We start from the raw sequence: 19,278 nt of genomic DNA, 5'->3' as shown, positions 1-19,278 counted from the left end.
TAATCCACAATTGTCCTATTGTCAGGGAGAATGGAGGTTACTCAAAGGTTAGTTCTCAGTTAGTTAGTTCTCATTCCTACCAACAGTCTTCGTCATTAGTCATTAAATGCTGCTTATCTTCCCCATTCCTCTCCCCCTTTTCTTTCTCAATAAGGCATTACATTTTTTTCTGCTTAAACTGTGGAGGTTGGCCCATTTAGAAACCTATTGCATCATAATACTTGAAATACTTAGTGCAGCAAGAACTTTGGTTCTAGCTTGCTTCCCTAGATTCACAGATACCACCATGCAGTACAGACTTGCAATCTGGATTTAAATGATGGCCAAACGGCAGAATTTTGCCACTTGCACAACTGCAATCATCTTTAGACCTTCTCTGTAGGCTACCAATAGCTCTATTTTAAAACTATCTTGGGGATGCAACTTTGCGTGATTCCTTTTTGCAAAAAGATAAAAATAAAATCCAAATTTGTCATGAAAAAGGGTCATTCTGAAGGTGTGTGGCTTATCTCAAATTTTAAGACTTTATGAATGTTAAGAGAGTCATAAAACAACAGTGATGGGAGTGTGAGGCCAGTCACAAATATCATATTAAACAGAAGAAAATATGGATAAAATAAAGGCCAGTGATTTTTTCAAACACCTGGGTGGAAAGTGCAAGTAGAATAATATACACACACACACAAAACACACAAACAAACACAAACCCTCATTCCTCTTGTATCCCCAGTTTTAATTTGCCAACTGTTTCATAAACAAATATTTCATTTCTTCCAGTCCACTCAAATTAATCCATTATTCTGCCTTTTAAACTCATATGAACATGAACCTCCCCCACTCCCAAAGCAAACTCACACATCCCATCCTGCAATGTGCCTGCAGTACACAAAAACTGTGCTGAAGACCTAATGCCTGTGATTTCGCCTCCTTGGAACACGCAGCTCTGTTTGTGCAGATCTGGATAGAACACTGAACGGTGGGATTCATTCCCACAAGATGTAATATTTAGATCAAGTCATGTCAGATGCAACTATCAGATGCCCTGGTCTATCAGTTGTTGTGCACAGTATTGGAGGAGGGACCTGTGGCAATAAGAGTAGGAGAATGTTATTGTGCTTTCAGGAATTGCCACATCAGCTGTGGTCAGAAGCGTGCCTTTTGCCTAATTGAAGAGTCTGTGGCAGTACTCAGAAAGTAGAGGGAAAGCTATTCCAATTCCTTGTGTGATCATTTAGGGTGGATGTAGCATACTTTAGGTGCTCTCAACATGATCATAACTGTTGGCTTTAGAAAACTGCAGTTGTTGGTACAGGGTTGCTGGGGTTTTCCTGCAAATTTTCAAATTTTAAAACAACTTTTGTAAACGGACATTCCGCAATCACCCGAAATGTTTACTTATTACAATAGGCAGGTGCACGTGCTTTATTTCTGCTTTTTTAATTCAAGACGTTTTGACCAGGAAGGAAAAATAAACAAGCAAACAAGCCAGCAACCAAGCCAGCTCTAATTTTGAAAGTCTTTCATTTGAGCTTCCAGATTTCCACAGAGGATTCCAATCTTGCAGGGAAAGTGGAAAGATATTTTATTCTTCTGTTAGAGGTTTAGACTGCCGATCCTGCAAGCAAAATTGAGCATCGTGTGAAGGCCACATTTCAAATTGTGTGACTTAGGTGTATAGATAGTTGTGATTGTTGTTTCTAAGAAGGTAATGTGGAAATACATCTAATCAAGGCAGAAAGAGAGCAAAGAGGAGGGAGCCAAGGACAGTCTGGTCTGAAAATGAAAGATATTTTTATTTCTTCCTCCTTCTGTTTTCAATTAATCTTTAATGAACCAATGGCTTTTTTTAAAAAAAAAAATCAGTATCCTTTGTGAAATTAGGTTCCCATATTCCAGTGTTCAGAAGATGAGGAGTTTTGTCAGCTCGTTCAGGTAGTCTTAATTGGGATGTCCTCAAAGGACCATTTGTGTATGTGAGCACATAGGCGCTAAATTTGGGAATGATGCAAATAGAAGCAGAGGGAATATGAAGCCAAATATTTTGTGCGTGTTACTACATGGCAAAGGCTTTCTGACTTACCTGGCTTTAATAGCTGAATGTCACAAATAACAGCAGGTGCACCATCTCTGCCACTTGGCTGACAATTGGCATGCTCCAATTTAAAGGGCTTAAGGAGTGCACTTTGGATCAGCAGCTGGCACAGCTCTGCTGAGGTTGTTCTGTCTGATCCGCTGCATTCATCAGCAAGTCTAAACTCTCCCGCAGGCCTTGAGGTCTTCCGAAGAATGTGCTTTATGGCTCAAGCACTGTACATTGGTTGCTCAATTATTATTTTTTAAATTTTGCAATGGCTCTGCTAGATAACCTGCCTGCTGCAAAGGATGATGGAGAACCTGCTGGGGTTGCCACCAGTCATTGAAGGCATTTCTGCAGGTTTCAGCTTACGATGCAGGAATTAAAAATTTAGCACCTACCGAAAATCTCTACGTCTGTACAGATGTTACAGTGGTAGCAGACTGGCGAACCCAGCTTGCCTCTTTCAGCTCTCATCTTGTACAGATTCATTTTTAATCCATCTCTATGCTGCTTATATTGACTTGCATTTTTTTTGGTTTTTATAAAAGTCGGCTTGATAACCCTTTTGTAAATCTTCCCTGAAAAATTCTACAAAAACTAATGTGATGAAACCATGAGTACAACTCCCTTTTAAGGTAGGCCAGTTACACACATTACTGTAATGCTGGAACCTCCCTTTCTCTTTTAATCCTGGCCTAAGGCCCAGAATATTTTTTGTTTCTTAGGAGTGCTAGTAAGTATGATAGTTAGAGCTCTCCTATCCTTGTGGACAAAGCCAACTTGCTTTTCACTGTCCCATTAGGCACGCCAGGGTAACATACCGGTAGTAGAAGCTTGCCACAGACTCACCACTGTACAATTTAGCTTCAGATCCAGTTAAAAATACTTTCTAAAATCAAAGAAAGGGGCAAAAGGGAGACAAAGAAAGAATAGAGGAAAATAAAGTGGTAAGATGTTTGTTATCCTTTGCTAAGTCTCTTGGAAACGAAGCTGCATATTTGCACATTTGGCCAAAAAAGGTTTTAGTCTGGAACATACTCCGATATCAAAGAATGGAGTGCCGAAAGAAAAGGAAACTTATTCTGTATTTATTATGATTAGGCAGGATAGACCAACACCCTCTTGAATAAGCTGTAGGCAGGAAGGCAATCTTAGCACCCTTTGCAGCTTAGGATATTGTGGTAGGAAGATTTTAATGAAAAAAGAGAGAGATTGCTTTCTGAGCTGCCTGGAGCCTCAAAGACATCAAAGGATTTATCCGATTCCATGTCTGAAACTGTTTTTATTTCAATGCCCTGAGCAGAATGAGACTAGCTATGAGGACTGTGTTGTTTGTGTGTATGTTTTCATTGGTTTTTTTTTAGTGAAAGAAAAAAAATGCTAGGCAAGACCATTCCTCCATAATAAAGGAAACATGACAGAGGATACTTTTAGTCCACTTACACTTATTTCTCCTAGAGATAGCTCAGTCTGGTACTGGCAGTACTGTAATATTTAAATTTACAGAATAACAAAGTTGGAAGGAACTTTGGAGGTTTTCTAATCCAACCCCCTGCTCAAGGAGGTGATCCTATACCTGCACCTCTACTTATACCTTTGGAAAATAGGTTGACCCCCTTTCTTACCTGTGATAGACCTTCAAATACTAGAAGACTGCTATCATGACATCCTGCACCTTCCCTTCATTAGACTAGACTAGGGGTCTCCAAACTTTTCAGCCCGAGGTCCACATTGGGTATCTTGCAGACATTCAGTTGTTGTGAAGGGGAATCAATTTTATAAATGAGTGAATGAAATTTAATTGAATAAATGTGTTTTATTTTGCTCAATGTGATACTACCCTCTTCTGTTATACAGGGAACCCCACGTTTCTTTCCAGACAGTGGTGAATACAGCCCTGCTGTCAGTTTTGGAAGCCATTTTGGGGGTGTTTCTTGGAACTCTGCCACCTGCTTTCTCTCCCTGTGGTTTTTGGAAAAGATCAGAGTAGAGCACATGGGAGGAGGCGGGTGGGCTGGAAGGAGCCTTCTGAAGGACCGGCTGTAGCCTGCAGGCCGTAGTTTGGAGACCTCTAGACTAGACATTCCCAGTTTCCACAACCGTTCATTATGTGGTTTAGCCACCAGTCCCCATCTTTGTTGCTCTTCTCTGTACTCTTTCTAGAGTCTCAACATCTTTTTTGTATCGTGGTGACCAGAACATAGTATTCCACATGTGGTCTTCCCAGTGCAGTATAAGGGGTTCTCTGCCCAGTTGCTGGGTGAGTGTGGCCATGGTGGGCATGGTGTAGTTGGCCTCCTGCACCACGGCATGGGGGTGGTGGTTTGCCCTCCCCGGGCTCTGAAGGCTTTCCTTGAGCCTCTAGGAGGGCGAAAACAGTCTCTCCAGGCTACGGAGGCCCTTCCTGAACTTCCGGTAGGCGCGTTTTTCATCCTCCCTGATCCTCCACACACACCCTACGCTTACCTGCATTCAAAACAGACTGGGTGGGGACTGCTGGGAGGAGAGGGGCCAGCCAGGAATGGGATTTGGGGGTTCTCTGAACTGCACAGAATCTTAGCTAGAGGTTCTCATGAACCCCTGCAGCCCACCCCTGGTATCACACTGCTTCCACGCACTATTATCTTTTAAGAAAGTTCTTTGGGAATAAATAAGTTTATTCAGCAAAAAAGTATAAGGGCATAGAGAAAAACAAGAGTTGTGACCGCTCCCATTTCTCCTTTGTTTATTAGCATTGGAAGGATTTTTGTCATAGGTTCCATTAATGATCTCTTCCTGTTGGGAATAACTTTTTCTTTCCTCGCAGCTCACCCCCGGGGGCAAGGCAGCCCAGGCAGGGGTTGGAGTTGGGGACTGGGTGCTCAGCATTGATGGAGAGAGCACCAGCACCATGACCCACATTGAAGCCCAGAACAAGATCCGTGCCTGTGGGGACAAACTTTCCCTCAGCTTAAGCAAGTAAGTAGCTCTTATGCTGGTGCTGGTTTTTTTTTTCCTTTTAGGAACATAATGTACATGTTGGAATAATGATGACTTGGTTTCACTCAGAGGTTTATTTCATTCAGACTCAATCCTTTTGGATAGCAGTTGCTTGCCAACTTTCATTTTGGTATTTAATAAAACAAACAGCCACCTGCCTGAATTTTACATCCTGAAGGTAAAGGATCCTGAGTCACACCAAACTGATAGGAAATGTAAACTGCATGTTCTATTTTCCCCCCATAGGGCTTCCCAACCGTCACATTCCCTGTTTAAAAACTTAAACCAAAGTAATAAGCGGTGTAGAAAGTTTTAGATCAGAGCACCTGGATTTTTAAACTAGGACTCCAGTTGTTCCTGAAATAAAGGTTCATTAGGATTAACAGGACATAAATCTATTTGGCTGCTTGAATTAGTCCATATATTGCATTTTACCTTTTAAGCCCCTGAGAATCTGAATGATAAAGCAATATACAAATTTAATATTAATAACAATGATAGCCCAAACAAAGTGGCAGCTCAGTGTCCAGAATTGTTAAGCATATTGTAGAACCTGTGTAGACAGTTTCCTGGATAACCACTGTGTCTCTGATTCCAGATGTGCATTTTCTCCTGCAGAAAAGGGTTTAGACTGGCTGACTTGCACTAGCGTGACTTCACATGGATTTCAGCCAAAGTATCCGAGCTGATTTCAGGCTACACAAAAGGGATTCCTAGGTGAAAACAGGTGTGGATTTAAAATAATAAACAATTAACAAGCAAGGTGGTGCTAGTTGGTATTTCCTGAAAGTTAAGAGGCAGAGAAAATGCCTGCCAAAACAGCCTTGCTTGTTAATTGTTTATTATTTCAGTTCCACACCTGTGAAACAGATATCATGAAAACGTTATAGCCAAAATTAATGTGGGTTGACCAAATTATTTTTGGATGAACAGTGTTTGTTGTTGGATTTCCTTATAAGGATAGCTTGAAAGCTGCAATGGTATAGAATGTAGTTAGTAGGATACTCTGTTGCTATGAATTCTAAAATCCTTAACAGTCAAACATTCACTTAGTGAATGGAAATTCTGTTCTTATCACTGATAGACTTCTTAAATGTGATGCCAAAATTATGAAATGCTATCCCAAGAGGCTTTTTGGTCTCAGGAAAGCATTTTAGCTGTCTTTAGTTGGGTGACTTTTAGGGTTTAATTTTTCTGCTGTCTGTTTTATAACATAAATTTGATAGAAGTTTATGTTAATATAAAATACAAGTGAAAATTGAGACAACAGGGAAAGTGGGGGAGGGAAAAAAAGGGGGAAAAGATGTGAGAGAAAGAATGATCTTTTTGTCTTCAGTTAAGATACAAAGTAAAGTTACAATCTCAGCTTTTTTACTTTTATATAATTAGTAAATAATTAGTAAGCACCAATTCTATAACAACAAACTAATGTAAGCATCAAAACCCAGTCAACCTCCCTCCCTCCCGTTTTGAGCACAAAATCCAGAAGCGATCTCCATGTAGAGACAAAATTGGATACATTTCCCCCCTTAATTAGGACAGTTAATTCTGTCATCTATGCCAGTTCCATCACTTTTTCCATCTATTCTTTCATTGCGGAAATTGACATGTTTCTATTTTTTGCATATATAAAATTCTAGCTGCAATCAACATATATAACAACAAAGCTCAATTTTTTCCCATTTTTATCCAATAATCCTAAGAGAAAAACGGCTTTCACTTATATATTTCTTTTAACAATCTTCTGAATTAAACATAAACCTGGCCTTAAAATTAATTTGTTTGCTATCTTAATTCTGCAACAGCTTTATTGATTCTCTTACCAATCGGTGCGGTATTTGCTTGTTGCTGTGATTTCCCCCTGCATAAAAATCTAGATAATATAGAATTAATAAAATATGCATTGTATCTTTATGCCATAGTACGTAGGTGTTCTTGATAAGAGAACATCTAACAGGATTTTTTCCCCAGAAAGATAACATGAACTCAAACAATCCTTAATTGCAATACAAAAATGGCAATAACTATAAAGGGAAAACAATAAAATTTACTCCATGTTATAATTTAAGGGACAATTGATTTAAAATGTTTTACAGATGGTTTATGGCTCCATCAATAATTTTCAAGTTGGATACATCCATGTTGGAAATGTCACAACAAAGAAGGAACATTTTATCACATATGGTGGTTATGCCAAAAACTCAAAAGTATTGGAAAGCAATACATCAAAACATTCTAAAAACCCTAAAAATAAAATTTAAACTGAAACCACAAACATTTTTATTGGGTACAATCCCAGGAAAAAAAAATAAACAAAAATGTTACAATTTACTAAGATATGTGCTGACAGCAGCAAGAACAAATTTGGCACAGCATTAGAAAAGGGGGCCTTTGCTGACGGTATCAGATTGGGAGGCCATAATTGGAGAATGTGCAGGAATGGCAAAATCGGCAATATATATTCATAATGGAAGTCTGACCAAATGTGTGCAGTAATAGACTGCACATTAGACAGCAGGGCAAATTAAGACATTTGGAATATTGTTTTTAGGAAGAAGGTTATGAGATTAATGAAAAAACATAAGATGAAAGACTTGAATCTAGATACTAGCAATAGCCTTACTTGTTTAATGTAAAGCATGTATACTGTATTTAGGTTGTGGGTAGTAGTTAGAGAGATATCTGAAAGGGGAGAATGTGTTATTAGAAAGTTATCCATAATATTTTTTTATGTTTTATTCAAGTTAAAAAATGGTTTCTTGTGTGTTAGTCAATTGTCACTGTCCAGTGTAGTCCACTTTTTAAAAAATCCTGTTTGTCGGGATTCTGTCAGAAAGCAAAAGCACAGGGAAGCACATCTACCTGATTTATTTTACTTTCGTCTTTTGTCCCCTGTTATTTTCAGTCGGCAAAAGCAGGTTAACCTGTACAGGCAGTCCTTGTTTAGCAAAGGGGGACCAGTCACTTGGTTGTTAAGCAGAGCAGTTGCTAAGTGAAACCACTAATGTGCTTACAGTGTTACTTTGCTTTATAGACCTGTGAAGGTCATAAATGATGATTGCTTGCAAAGTTACTTTTTCAACACTGTGGTAACTGAATGGTCGCTATCCGAGGCAGTCGTTAAATGAGGACTATAGAGTCTTTGCTACTGCTTTGGCAGTATGGAAGTACATAGAGTATGCGAAGGTGATATTTGCACGAGAGTGTTCTGAACTGATGAAATCATTTTTTTAAAGAGACTAGTTTGGAATGCAAAGGAGAAATATTATTTCTTCACTGAAAGAATTTCCAGACAGTCTGGGAAAAAAACCCCACACAAATGCACTCATTGAACTGCATAAATTCTCATGACTGTTCTCTCCCAAAGCTTCCTTTCCAGATGCCTTATTCTGTGAAAGGAGCTGGATTGCCTATACTAATTTGCTTTAGCTCTCCATGGTTACAGATGGTTGCAGCTATGTAGCTCTCTTGCAGCAGAGGGACTGACTTGCAAAAAACCTTTGATTGTAAATTGTGTAGCTGAATTCAACTTCTTAGGCCAGTTCTCTGTTAACAACGTTTTTTTTCCTCTTCCAGAGTCCAGAATCTCCTAGGCAGACCTCAGAAGGTGCGTGTGCAGCTGTTTCTCTCTCTGTGTGTCTCTCACTTCTGTTGGGGAAACTGTGAAAGAAGGTTGGAGGTGATATCTGACCGAGCTTCCCCTAGAAGTTACAAAGGAAACTGCAATACATAGATACATACCGTATTTTTCGGAGTATAAGACGCATCTTCCCCCCACCCCCCAAAAAAGAGGCTGAAAATCTGGGTGCGTCTTATACACTGAATACAGCATTTTTGACCTCCCGAAACCCCGCCCCCTTAACAAAAATTGACGTTCAAAGGGTTTGGGTGGCCTGCAAAGTGCTCCTGGGGGCTGGAGAGGGCAAAAACAAGCGAAAAACGGGCTGGTCTTGCCTTTCCCCCAACCCCCAGGAGCACTCCGCATGCCCCCCTTTTTTTTGCAAAAACCAGGCCTATTTTTGTGAAGAACGGGCCGTTTTTGGCTCATTTTTGCCCCTCCCAGCCCCCAGGAGCACTCTATAAGTCTCCCAAAGCCTCTGCATGCCCCTTTTGTTTTGCAAAAAATGGGCCCGATTTCATGAAAAACAGGCCATTTTTTGCTCGTTTTTGCTCCCCCCAACCCCCAGGAGCACTTTGCAGTCCCCTCAAACTCTCTGCATGCCCCGTTTTCTCACAAAGAACGAGGTGTGCAGAGGGTTTGGGAGGCCTGCAGAGTGCAAAAACCTTTTTAAAAAAATTACCTCTTCAGAATCATGGTGCGTCTTCTTCTCTGGTGCGTCTTATAGTCCGAAAAATACAGTAATGTATTTCAAAAGTAGGATAATAAATGTCCATATATAATTGGGTAGAAGTGTGGAAAATATTCCACACTTTGACAGCTCTGGGCATGAAACATTTTGCAACCAAGCCAGACTTTGTTCAGATAGTTATTTTAATACCCCAAAGAATAGTAGATATAGGGGACTTAGAGCTTCGAAGCAGTTAGCCTTCTTAGCCAAAATGGACATCCATGTTGAGTTTCTGAATAATTCCAATTGGAACTTCTCAGCCATCAATAGAAATGCTTTATTTTTTTCGCCCTTTTTTGCACCTGATTTTGGTAAGCTACCCAGAGGGAGATGAGCAGTTGCTAAATATGATACAGGTAGTCCTCAACTTACAAACACAATTGAGTCCAACATTTCCATTGCAAAGCGAGGCAGTTGTTAAGTGAGTTTCCCCTATTTTAAGATCTTCTTTTGCCACCGTTGTTAAGCGCATCACTGCAGTTGCTAAATGAATCATTCGACCATTAAGAAAATCTGCCTTCCCCCATTGATTTTGCTTGTCTAAAGCCAACTGAGGAGGTTAGAAATGGTGATCACATGACTCGAAGACAGTGCAATTGTCATAGATGCCAGTTTCCCAAGCATCCAAATTCTGATCATATGGCTATGAGGATGCTACAATAGTTGTAAGTGTGAAAACTTTTTAAAGTGCCGTTGTAACTTCGAACGGCCATTAAATGAATGGTTGTATGTTGAGGGCTACCAGTATATAATAAATAAATTAAAATTCTCCTCTCCTTATACTTTTTCTTAGAATTAAACTGGTGTTTTAACCTTACATAAATGTGATGTTCTGCTACAGGGTAGCAATTGAAAGAACTGTAGATTGCAGTACCTTTTTTCCCCCCTTCCTGAATTTCTGGCTTCCTGCTCATCATTAGCTTATTTTTAAATTGCACTTCAGAACTTCCCCAAAGTCAGACATTGGACATGGGCATTGCCCTGGTGCAGCTGTGTGCAATTCTCAAAGCAAACGGGGATATAAATTTGAAGCTACAAGCAGAGCCGTGTTGATTCCTGAATTGGGAATTTGCTTCACCCAATAGAGAGGCAAACGATCAGATCCTGGCCTTCCCAAGGTCTTGGGAGGGCTGCCCTGGAAGGTCCCCATTCATTTTTTTGGGTCCATGGGTGGAAGAGGGAAATGAGATGAGGGTAGATGAAGTGACACGCATGGTTTGTTTTTGCTCCTTAAAACTTCAGCATGTGCCCGTGTCTGGTTTCTGCTGTTTGGATGGAAGGCAATTGATTACCTTGCACACCTCTGGGCAGCCGTAGAGGGGCCCTTCCTGTCCCTTGAAGAGATTTGCTGAGCAAGGCAGTGCCTGTTTAGGAGTAGACAGATAGAGATAGAAACAGAGATGGACCACTGGCTTACGTTACAGCTGCCCTCTGCCAGCTTGTATTTATTGCCTTGGTGCTCAAAGAAGAGTCCTGAATGGCCTGGCTTCCATATGGGACACTGTGGCCTCTGGCTCTGCCTGATTATGGGGTGCTCTTGCATGCTGCCTGCCATGCCAGCTTGGGCATTGTTGTTTTGTCTTTTGTCTAGGATGCACTCCCTTCTTCTCAGCCCCCCAAATACAACTTCACTCCCAGTTCTGCCCTCAACAAGACAGCGCGGCCCTTTGGAGTTAACCCTGCTCCAAACTCTGAGCCCGGGCGGGTGACGAAACCCGTGCGGTATGTTCCCCCTGCATCCGTCTGCACCACACAGCACAATGGGTATGTTGCTGTGCTTCTGGCCACCTGGGATGGGATGGGGGTGGGGGTAGTAATGCGACTGTGAAACTCTGCACATCGGCCCTCCTCTGTACACCTGTGCATGTAAACTTGTGCATGTGTGGCTTTCCACTGAGGGGCACCGGATTGGTAAGAATGTCCCTCCTCCCCATTGAAAAATGTAAACCTCTGGTGTTGCAGTGGCCTCTTGTGGCTGGAAAAGATATTGCAATTTCTGAGTAAAACCATACCCAAATTTAGTGATGTTAATTCAGATAACATCTCACTTTTTAAAACTTCTTATGTGTTCTGGTCAACCCAATAGATGAAGTTGGAAATATAATGTGATGTCCCAGGGAAAATGTTCTATTGTACCTATAATTCTTTTTACCAACCAATCCTAAATCATTCTTACATCCGATAGTTTGATTGTAATGATAGCATATTACATCAAGTCAGCTCATCTACACATTCATTATTGTCTGCTTAGGAGTTACATATTCTATTTTTATAAAATAGAGTAAATGTACTTTCTGGATGTCTTTGAAATTCTCCACGCTCACACACTCCCTGGTTACAGGGTAAATATTTTTTGATCTGAAAGAAAGGCTCAGAGAAATACAGATCTGAAGTATAATGCTATTCAGCCTAAAGCTGCACATTTCAGAGAAGACACCAAGAAACAGACTTGAGATGAAGAAGAACAAAAATATCATTCTTTTAAACTGAGATTTCTAAGAAAAGTGCTAAAATGAAAAATACACCTTACAAAGGAAATGCATATAAAATACAAGATTTACATGTTGCGGCATCTCGTTGTCCCAACATTAAACTAGTAGTTCTATCTTATCTATCATATGGGAGAAGTGAGGTTCTAAAGATTTTTTTTTAAAAATCTTTTGAGCTATTACCTTCCTCCACCCCACTTTTCCTTCTGTGGAGATTTTAGGTTCTTCTCGTTAGCTTTGCAAATTTTGACCAGAGCAGGATCACGAGACTAGAGAAAAAAGCTGTTCAGTTAATGCAGAAAAACGAAGCCAGGGTACAACTGGTGGAAAGGATGCCGGATGGATGGGGATTAATTCAGTAAAATTAATAAGCTTCAAAAAAGAAAAGGGGAAAAGAATATGTTTGGAATCAGCAACATTGGCCTGCTTTTTCTGCCAGGATGAGCTGCTCATGTGTGGAAGACAGCCCTAAGTGCTTAACTGCATGCAAGTTGTTGGCAGTTTTTGTTCAGATGTTGCTGAAAATAATGATGCTTTAGTTGAGCTCCTCTAACTTGGTGCATTCTAGCTGGTTCTTTATTTATTTAAGCTAATAAATGCTACTAGTGGATAGTGAAAATAGCAATAGAAATAGAACCTAGACTTATATATCAGTGCTGTATATTCTTAGTTGTTTCAGTATGACTTCATTTCCTTAGCAAGGAATAGCTTTCTGTGCAACAATTTATAGTGCAAAAGGAGTTGTGAAGACTCACACTCAGATCTTTCTTTGTAGTTTTGTAGCAAAGGGCCACTATAAACTTTATGTCACTTGCATGTAAATATAACTATGGAGGATTGTTCTTAACTTGTTTGGAGATGAGAGTTTTTACAAAGTAAGCATTTTCTTCTTTGGACGGGAGACTCTCGTCCTAGATTTTGCTTGGGATCGCACCACACAACATCCTTAGCCAGCATTATCGCAACCTGTGATGATTGGTGATTACACCTGTCATGATTTAATGTACTCTTTCTCAAATTGGTGCCCTCCAAATACACTGAGGTTTCAGTTTCCTGATATTCCTGATTAAGAGGGGTGTCATGCTAGAGATAACAAAAGTAGGGGGGATCCAGGGATGGAAGGGATGTGAATGTGAATGATATCAAAATGGTGGGTGTGACTGTGTGATCACAGCCTTGCTCCTTTTTACCTGCCTGCAGTGCATGTTAAAAAGGGGCTGGGCTTCAGTCCTCTGGTTGTGCCTGCCATTCTGCTGTTTTGACTCCCTTGTGGATTCTCTCAGATTGAAGGCCACCTGTCTCTTACCCAAAATAGAAATGGGGGAGCATTGTTTTCTCTGCCTTTGATTCTAATCTGTCTCCTTTCCTGTCTTTTTTCTCTTTCCCTCTTTTTCTCTCCTGCAGGCACAGAATCCCGACAAGTCAGTAAGCTTTTGGTCTTCTCTGTAGCCTTTTTTTCTTTTCTTTTCTAATTTGCATGATGTTTTCCATTTCGGGTTTCTCATTTCCCATCTCACTCCACTTTTGGGAGGGCCTGGTTGTGACAGGAGTGGGAAATTATCTTTTCTTAAAGAAATCTTAAGTTTGTTTTGATTGGGGGACGAACGACGATGATGACAGAAAGTTTCAAAAACCGCAACAGGCTTAGACGGGAAGAGCTGCTTTTACCTAAACAAGAAAAGCAAAATGTATTTGTACTTTCTTGACCAAATCCATTTGGGCCATACTGGAACCCCTTTGAAGTCCCATTTTCTTGGAAATAAGTGGAGGAGATAAGACCTCTTTATATGGCAAGAAGCCACGGAAGTTACCCTAAGGTCAAGGTTGCCAAAAAGATTTTATTTCTGAAAGAGGATTCTGGTGGCTTCTGCCTGGGGCTGGAACAACAGTCTGGTGCAGCTCTTCCTAGTCTTCCTTCATCTATAACTGTGACTGCCTGACCTAGATAAGGGTGAGGAATTGGTGCTAAATTTGGCAGGGAGCTTGTGGCTTCTCTCCTCCCCAGTGAAGCTGCAGATATCTCCGGGGACATTAACTGCTCCCCTATGAGCAGCAGAGATGTAAATGTTCTTGCTCCGTGACCCGTCAAAACTGCGGTAGACAAAAGCGCGCTCGACGAAAGCGCGTACCTGACGTCATCAGCAGCGCGACGGAAAAAAAAATTGAAATTGAAATTAAAATTAAATTAAAGCAAGCCGATTCACATAAAGGTAAGGGTTAGGTTTAGGGTTACGTTAAGCGTTAGGGTTAGGTTTAGCGTTAGGTTAAGGGTTAGCGTTAGGTTTAGCGTTAGGTTAAGGGTTAGGTTTAGGGTTAGGTTTGGGGGGTTAGGGTAAGGTTTTCACTTTAATTTTAAATTTACCGCTCACAGCGTGATGTTTTCGTCGCGCTGTGATGACGTCACGTACGCGCTTTCGTCGAGCGCGCTTTTGTCTACCGCAGTTTTGTGGTGGAACCGTTCTTGCTATGTTGGGAGGGAGTAATATTTTTTACCTGACTGGTACTTTGCTTTCTCTTATCCCTTGCTGCTCCTGTCCTCAGGGTGACTGCTCACCCACCTGAGGTGAAGGCTGCGTCCCCAAATCACCCCCCACCTGATTATGGAGATTACTACCTGGAGGACCAGTAAGACTTGGGAACGGGGTCTGGGGCTAGGATGGCCATGTCAGTAATGTTTGTATTGTATGTAGCTGTTCTTGCCTCATAGCTTGGTAATGTTCCTCCCAAAAGTTAGTGGGAACAATCTCTGAGACACCTGTGGCTAAAATGCAAGTATTCTTTTTTTAAAAAAAAAATCCGGTTAAGGGGGTATATTAGAGCATCACCTGGTAAATCAGGCCACTGTATGACACGGAAGTACAGGATTTAAGGTCTGTCTCTCACAAAGTCAAATATTAGCCAAGTTGGCAGAGTTGACGGCCTAATCGAACAGCCCAACTCAGGGCTTTGGTAACTCAGAATCAACATATCATCCCATGAAGCAGTTCATATTTAACTTCTGATTACAGTTTAACTTGGTTGTTCCAGTCCTTGGGAGGATGGGGGGGGGAAGGGTGGGGGGATCTAGTTTCTCCCTCTTAAGATGATTCCTTTGTGGGATGTGATATTTCTAGGTACCTCCTCTCTCTCGGGCCATTCTTTAGGCGAGGATCGAAGAGTTCATGCTTTCTTTGATGATCCAGTTTGCTCTGATGCTTTGCACGTTCTTGGGTTTGTAGTCCCACTCAGCCAGGCCCTAAAGGCTGTGAAGCACCCTCCCTCTCCCCAGCCAGATTGCAATTTACAATTGCAAATGGCTTCCGTTGTGTTTATAACGGAGAACCAGAAGGTTTTTGGTGGTGTTCAGGGTGGGAAGCACTCCTTTTTTTTGTAGCCTTTCTGTAGAGGGGGGTTACTAGGACACACCCACATATACCACACACACACCACACACATACACACAGTCTTTCTTTGCTTCTCAGGATTTTTGAAGGAATTTCTTACAATCTGCTGGCACACGTTTTCAAACCGTTGCTCCAGCCTGCAGAAGGATTTCCATGCATTGATTGGCTTGGGGGGGGGGGGGGGATAAGGTCTGAATTTTGCTGATGTTTAGCAACGAGACTGGACAGAACAAAATGACATGTAGCTCACAATAAGAACTGTATGGACAGACACTATGTTTAAAGCACTTGCTTTTCAAGTGGCCACAGAAGGGGCTGAATACTGTTGCAGAAAAGGTGTAGGGCCGATCACTTGACAGCTATCCCTTATTCCCTAGTCAGACCCTTCATACTCGGTACAATCCTACACTATCGGAGGTGAGAAAATGGCCGCAGTTTTACATCAGGGATGATAGGCCCAAGGCTTTCTGGTTGTGTTATGTGCAGCTCCTTAGATGCCATCTATATTCACTGCCAAAGAAGCTCTTAGAAAACTAATTTGTCACTGAGGCTAACAGTGACACCCCAGCTCTCTAGCCCTCCCCAGCCAGATAATCAGCCCCCCTGATAGAAAAGCTTCCCTTCTGCTTGAAGGAAGTGCAGATAGGATGGCTTCCTATTTCCTCCCAGAATCTGGTCCGCCTAGTCTCCCTTCCTCCCAGCAAGTAGAATCACGGGCGCTGGGAAGGATATTAAGCAACCTTCATAGCCTTCACCCTCCAGATCTGTTAAGATTGTGACTCTCAGGACTGTCAGCCATCTAGCAGTTCTGGTTGATGTATTTCTTTAGCTGCAGAAAATTAACCATTGTAGACAAGGGACTGATGGGGTGAGCTTCAGGATCTCATTACTACTACTGAAGGACAGGTTATTTATCCGGCCCGTTAGAATGGCCATGTCTTGATTCATTGCAGTGTATATGTGTATGTGTGTGTGTGTTTGGGTGCAGTGCATGCCCGGCAACTGCTGTTTTCCGTACAGTTCTGGCTGAGTGCCCTGGTCTGTTTGTAGGCACTCTCTGCGGCTGGTGAGCCTGCCGGCTTTCTTCCCCAGCGATGCCAGTAAAAAGAGACTTATTGAGGACACAGAGGACTGGCGACCACGGACTGGGATTACTCAGTCTCCTTCCTTCCGCATTCTGGCCCATCTCACAGGCACAGAATTCAGTAAGTGCCCCTCTGGGGGGAACTATGTAAGGGGCACAGCAAACTTTATTTTCCCATCCCTCTGAATGGCCGGTTCCCACTAGAGGCTTAGGGGAAATCTCAAGCTTTTCGTATCTGCCACTTCAGGAAACAGGTGCAGTGGTGCTTGAGATTTGGTGACAGCTCTGGTCCTTCTCTCATTTGGTCTCCATGGTCAGAGTCTTACATTCCTCCTTCCCCCCCCTCCCTCCCTCTTCCTCCTCCTCCTCCTCCTCATTCCTGGGGATGCCCCCTTGGCCCCATGCAATCTGTCTGGGGATGCAGCTAAATATTCTGCAGGCATCTCCTTCTGCTTCCCTCACCCCAATTGGGGATAGCCTTAATTAATTCTTGCTTTTTCTTTCCATCTGCCAACCTGATTGACCCAACTCTGATCCTCTCTCTTTCTCCCTTCCTTCTGCTGCCAGTGCGAGACCCAGATGACGAGCATCTTAAGGCGGCCAGGTAAGAAGGGCCAGATCTTTGGGGCTTGGATTTCTTAGGGCTAGAGAGAGGATTTCTGCCTAAGTTCCTCAAGTGCTAGGATGCCAGCTGAGATGAGCTTAGGGTTTCAGACTTGTTTATAGAGATACGTTTTCTCTCTTGCTACAGATAGTTTGTACAATACATCCATAGTTAAGCGTGGTTTATCAAGCCAGTTTTCTGGGTTCATGAGGCACACTAGAGCCTAAACTAATGGCTTAAATTGTTGTTGCCTGAGTTGAGGTGTTGTATGAACACACTTGCTTCATGGACTTATTGTCTACTTGTGGGGAAAAGGTGGGGGAGAGAGAAAAGTCCTTCCCCTCCCTTGAGGGTGGAATGCTATTGAAACAGGTTGGGCATTGTGTGAAATGTCTTCTGCATGCTCTCTGTCTCTTTTTCCTCTCCTCTCCCTTCCCCTAACATTACTGTTTCCTCTCCACTGTCTGCCTTCCCTTTCCTTTTCTTTTTCTAGAGAAAAGTTTGTCCTGGAACTCCGGAGCCCCCGTTACACTCACCTGCGTGACTGGCACCACCAGCGATCAGCTACCTCTCTGAATGTACTCTAGGACGCGTAGACTGATCCTGTCTTACTCTTCTGACTCGACCCTTCTGTTGATTGTAATGCAATGCAGATGTTATGTAGGGAGGGTACATTTCTGTCTGTTTCCTTCTGGCTGTTGAGTGTAACTTGAAAATAGGAAGCCCCCGCAACTCCTGGAATGTAATGATTGATCTGTGCTGGAGAATTACTTAGTTAGGAACTAGAAATAAGCAGGAGGCTTTTCGTTTATGGACTCACACTTGGAATTCCATGCCTCACTTCCTGTCCTCAATGGAAAGAAACTTTAGAATCCAGCTTTAACCATTGGAGAGGAGGATTAGTTTCCCCCACCTTAAAGAAATGTTCTGGAAGAAGGAAGCTATTTCCACTGAAGTGGGAATTATTTCCTTGTATACTCATATTCTACCAATGGAAGATCTTCTGGATTTCTCAGACTGGCCTTGTTTATATGAACTGTCAAGAGTTTTCCCTTCTGGATAAGCATGACAGGAAAAGATGGCATCTTTAGCCATTTGTTTTGTTTTGGTTCTATTGATGACATTTATAAACTAGCCTTCTTCCAAGGAATGTAAGATCACACGCATGGCTCTCTGTCCTTTCCTCACAATGCAGTCAGATGAGCTAGGGGCAGCAAGAATGGCTGGCCCAAGGAAACACAGCGCAATTTGTGTAAGCATTGGGGTTTGAACCTTAGTCTCCAATACCAGATAGCAATTAGACTTAGTTAGTTCTCAGTTCAATCAATTCGGCATAGAATCTCAGAAAAGTAAGGGCTGTACAGTTCACCTTTGCCACTTTCGGATATAGTTTCTCAGCACTGGAAATGAAGACAGACTCTTCTCCAGATAACCCCCTTCTGCCTCTCCACAACTGTTAGAGAAAAGGGTCTCCCCTCCCATCTTCCACCCTGCCATGGCTATCCTTTTCCTCTCCTTGTTCCCTTGGCTATGAGTGTTGGTTTGTGTTTGCTACCTTCAGGGAAGGACAGACATTCCTCTCTGGGTGGGCCGATGAGATCTTGAGAGATGGCAAGACTATCTTGCTGCCCATAATTTGATTGGAGATGTCTATTTTGCACTTGATCTATATACCAAGGCGCCTTAATTTGCAAAAGACCACCATGTTTGAGGAGCGCGATAGAGATGCTCTTGCTGGGATCAGAGCAGACTCCGGAAGAGGGGTGAATTGCTCTGGGTCCCTTTCTGCATCTAGAATGTCCTTTTCCCTCATGGGGGGGCACATCTGTTGGCTACGACTCTACCGTTGTGAGAGTTTTTATCAATGTTTGGTCTACATGCATGATGCAGAATTCAACTATTATCTGTACAGTGCTATATCACCACCCACACTTGAGTGCCTGAAATGTAGTTAAGACCGGATGGAGACTCACTTACTACTTTCCATTTTGTAGTAAAAATAAATGCTTCTATTCTCATATCTGGCTTCTGCCTATTTATTATTGTATAGGCAACTGAAACTAGAGATGCTGAGTCACTGGTGAACTAAGCCAAGCTGTGGGTGAGGAATTGTTCTTCAGTGCAGTATCAGTCTATGTGTCATCTGAAAGGTCACTTAAGATGCAGTTGAGAAAGTGGTCTCCACTCACTTGTAAGCCTGGGAGTTTTCTTATTTTTTTGGTGCTGGTTGACATCTGTCTCCATGCCCTGAGGGTTACGTCTGGAAGCACTAGAGGCTTGATGGCCTCCGTGGCAACTGGCAACCACAGGCTT

The 19,278-nt window shown here is 42.2% G+C and overlaps 1 protein-coding gene across 3 annotated transcripts in view; it reads left to right on the top strand.

Annotated features, from left to right (window-relative positions):
* Positions 1-19,278, top strand: part of PDLIM7 (PDZ and LIM domain 7) — a 56,200-nt gene that overhangs the window by 23,925 nt on the left and 12,997 nt on the right. For 2 of the 3 annotated variants that reach the window (XM_014060688.2, XM_014060689.2), the window contains exons 3-5: positions 4,884-5,035; positions 8,633-8,663; positions 10,997-11,169. In XM_014060688.2, the coding sequence (XP_013916163.2) occupies positions 4,884-5,035; positions 8,633-8,663; positions 10,997-11,169 (356 nt within the window). Of the gene's footprint in view, positions 1-4,883; positions 5,036-8,632; positions 8,664-10,996; positions 11,170-13,298; positions 13,320-14,435; positions 14,520-16,327; positions 16,483-16,928; positions 16,966-19,278 lie in introns of all 3 variants that reach the window. The other variant, XM_087709325.1, reaches the window with a different exon arrangement.

This window comes from Thamnophis sirtalis, unplaced genomic scaffold, assembly GCF_051295495.1.
Source record: "Thamnophis sirtalis isolate CommonGarterSnake01/CBP01778 unplaced genomic scaffold, rThaSir2_p1.2 scaffold_3, whole genome shotgun sequence".
NCBI lineage: Eukaryota > Metazoa > Chordata > Lepidosauria > Squamata > Natricidae > Thamnophis > Thamnophis sirtalis.
The sequence above is the reverse complement of the archived record's forward strand: the minus strand, read 5'-3'. Positions and strand labels throughout refer to the sequence as shown.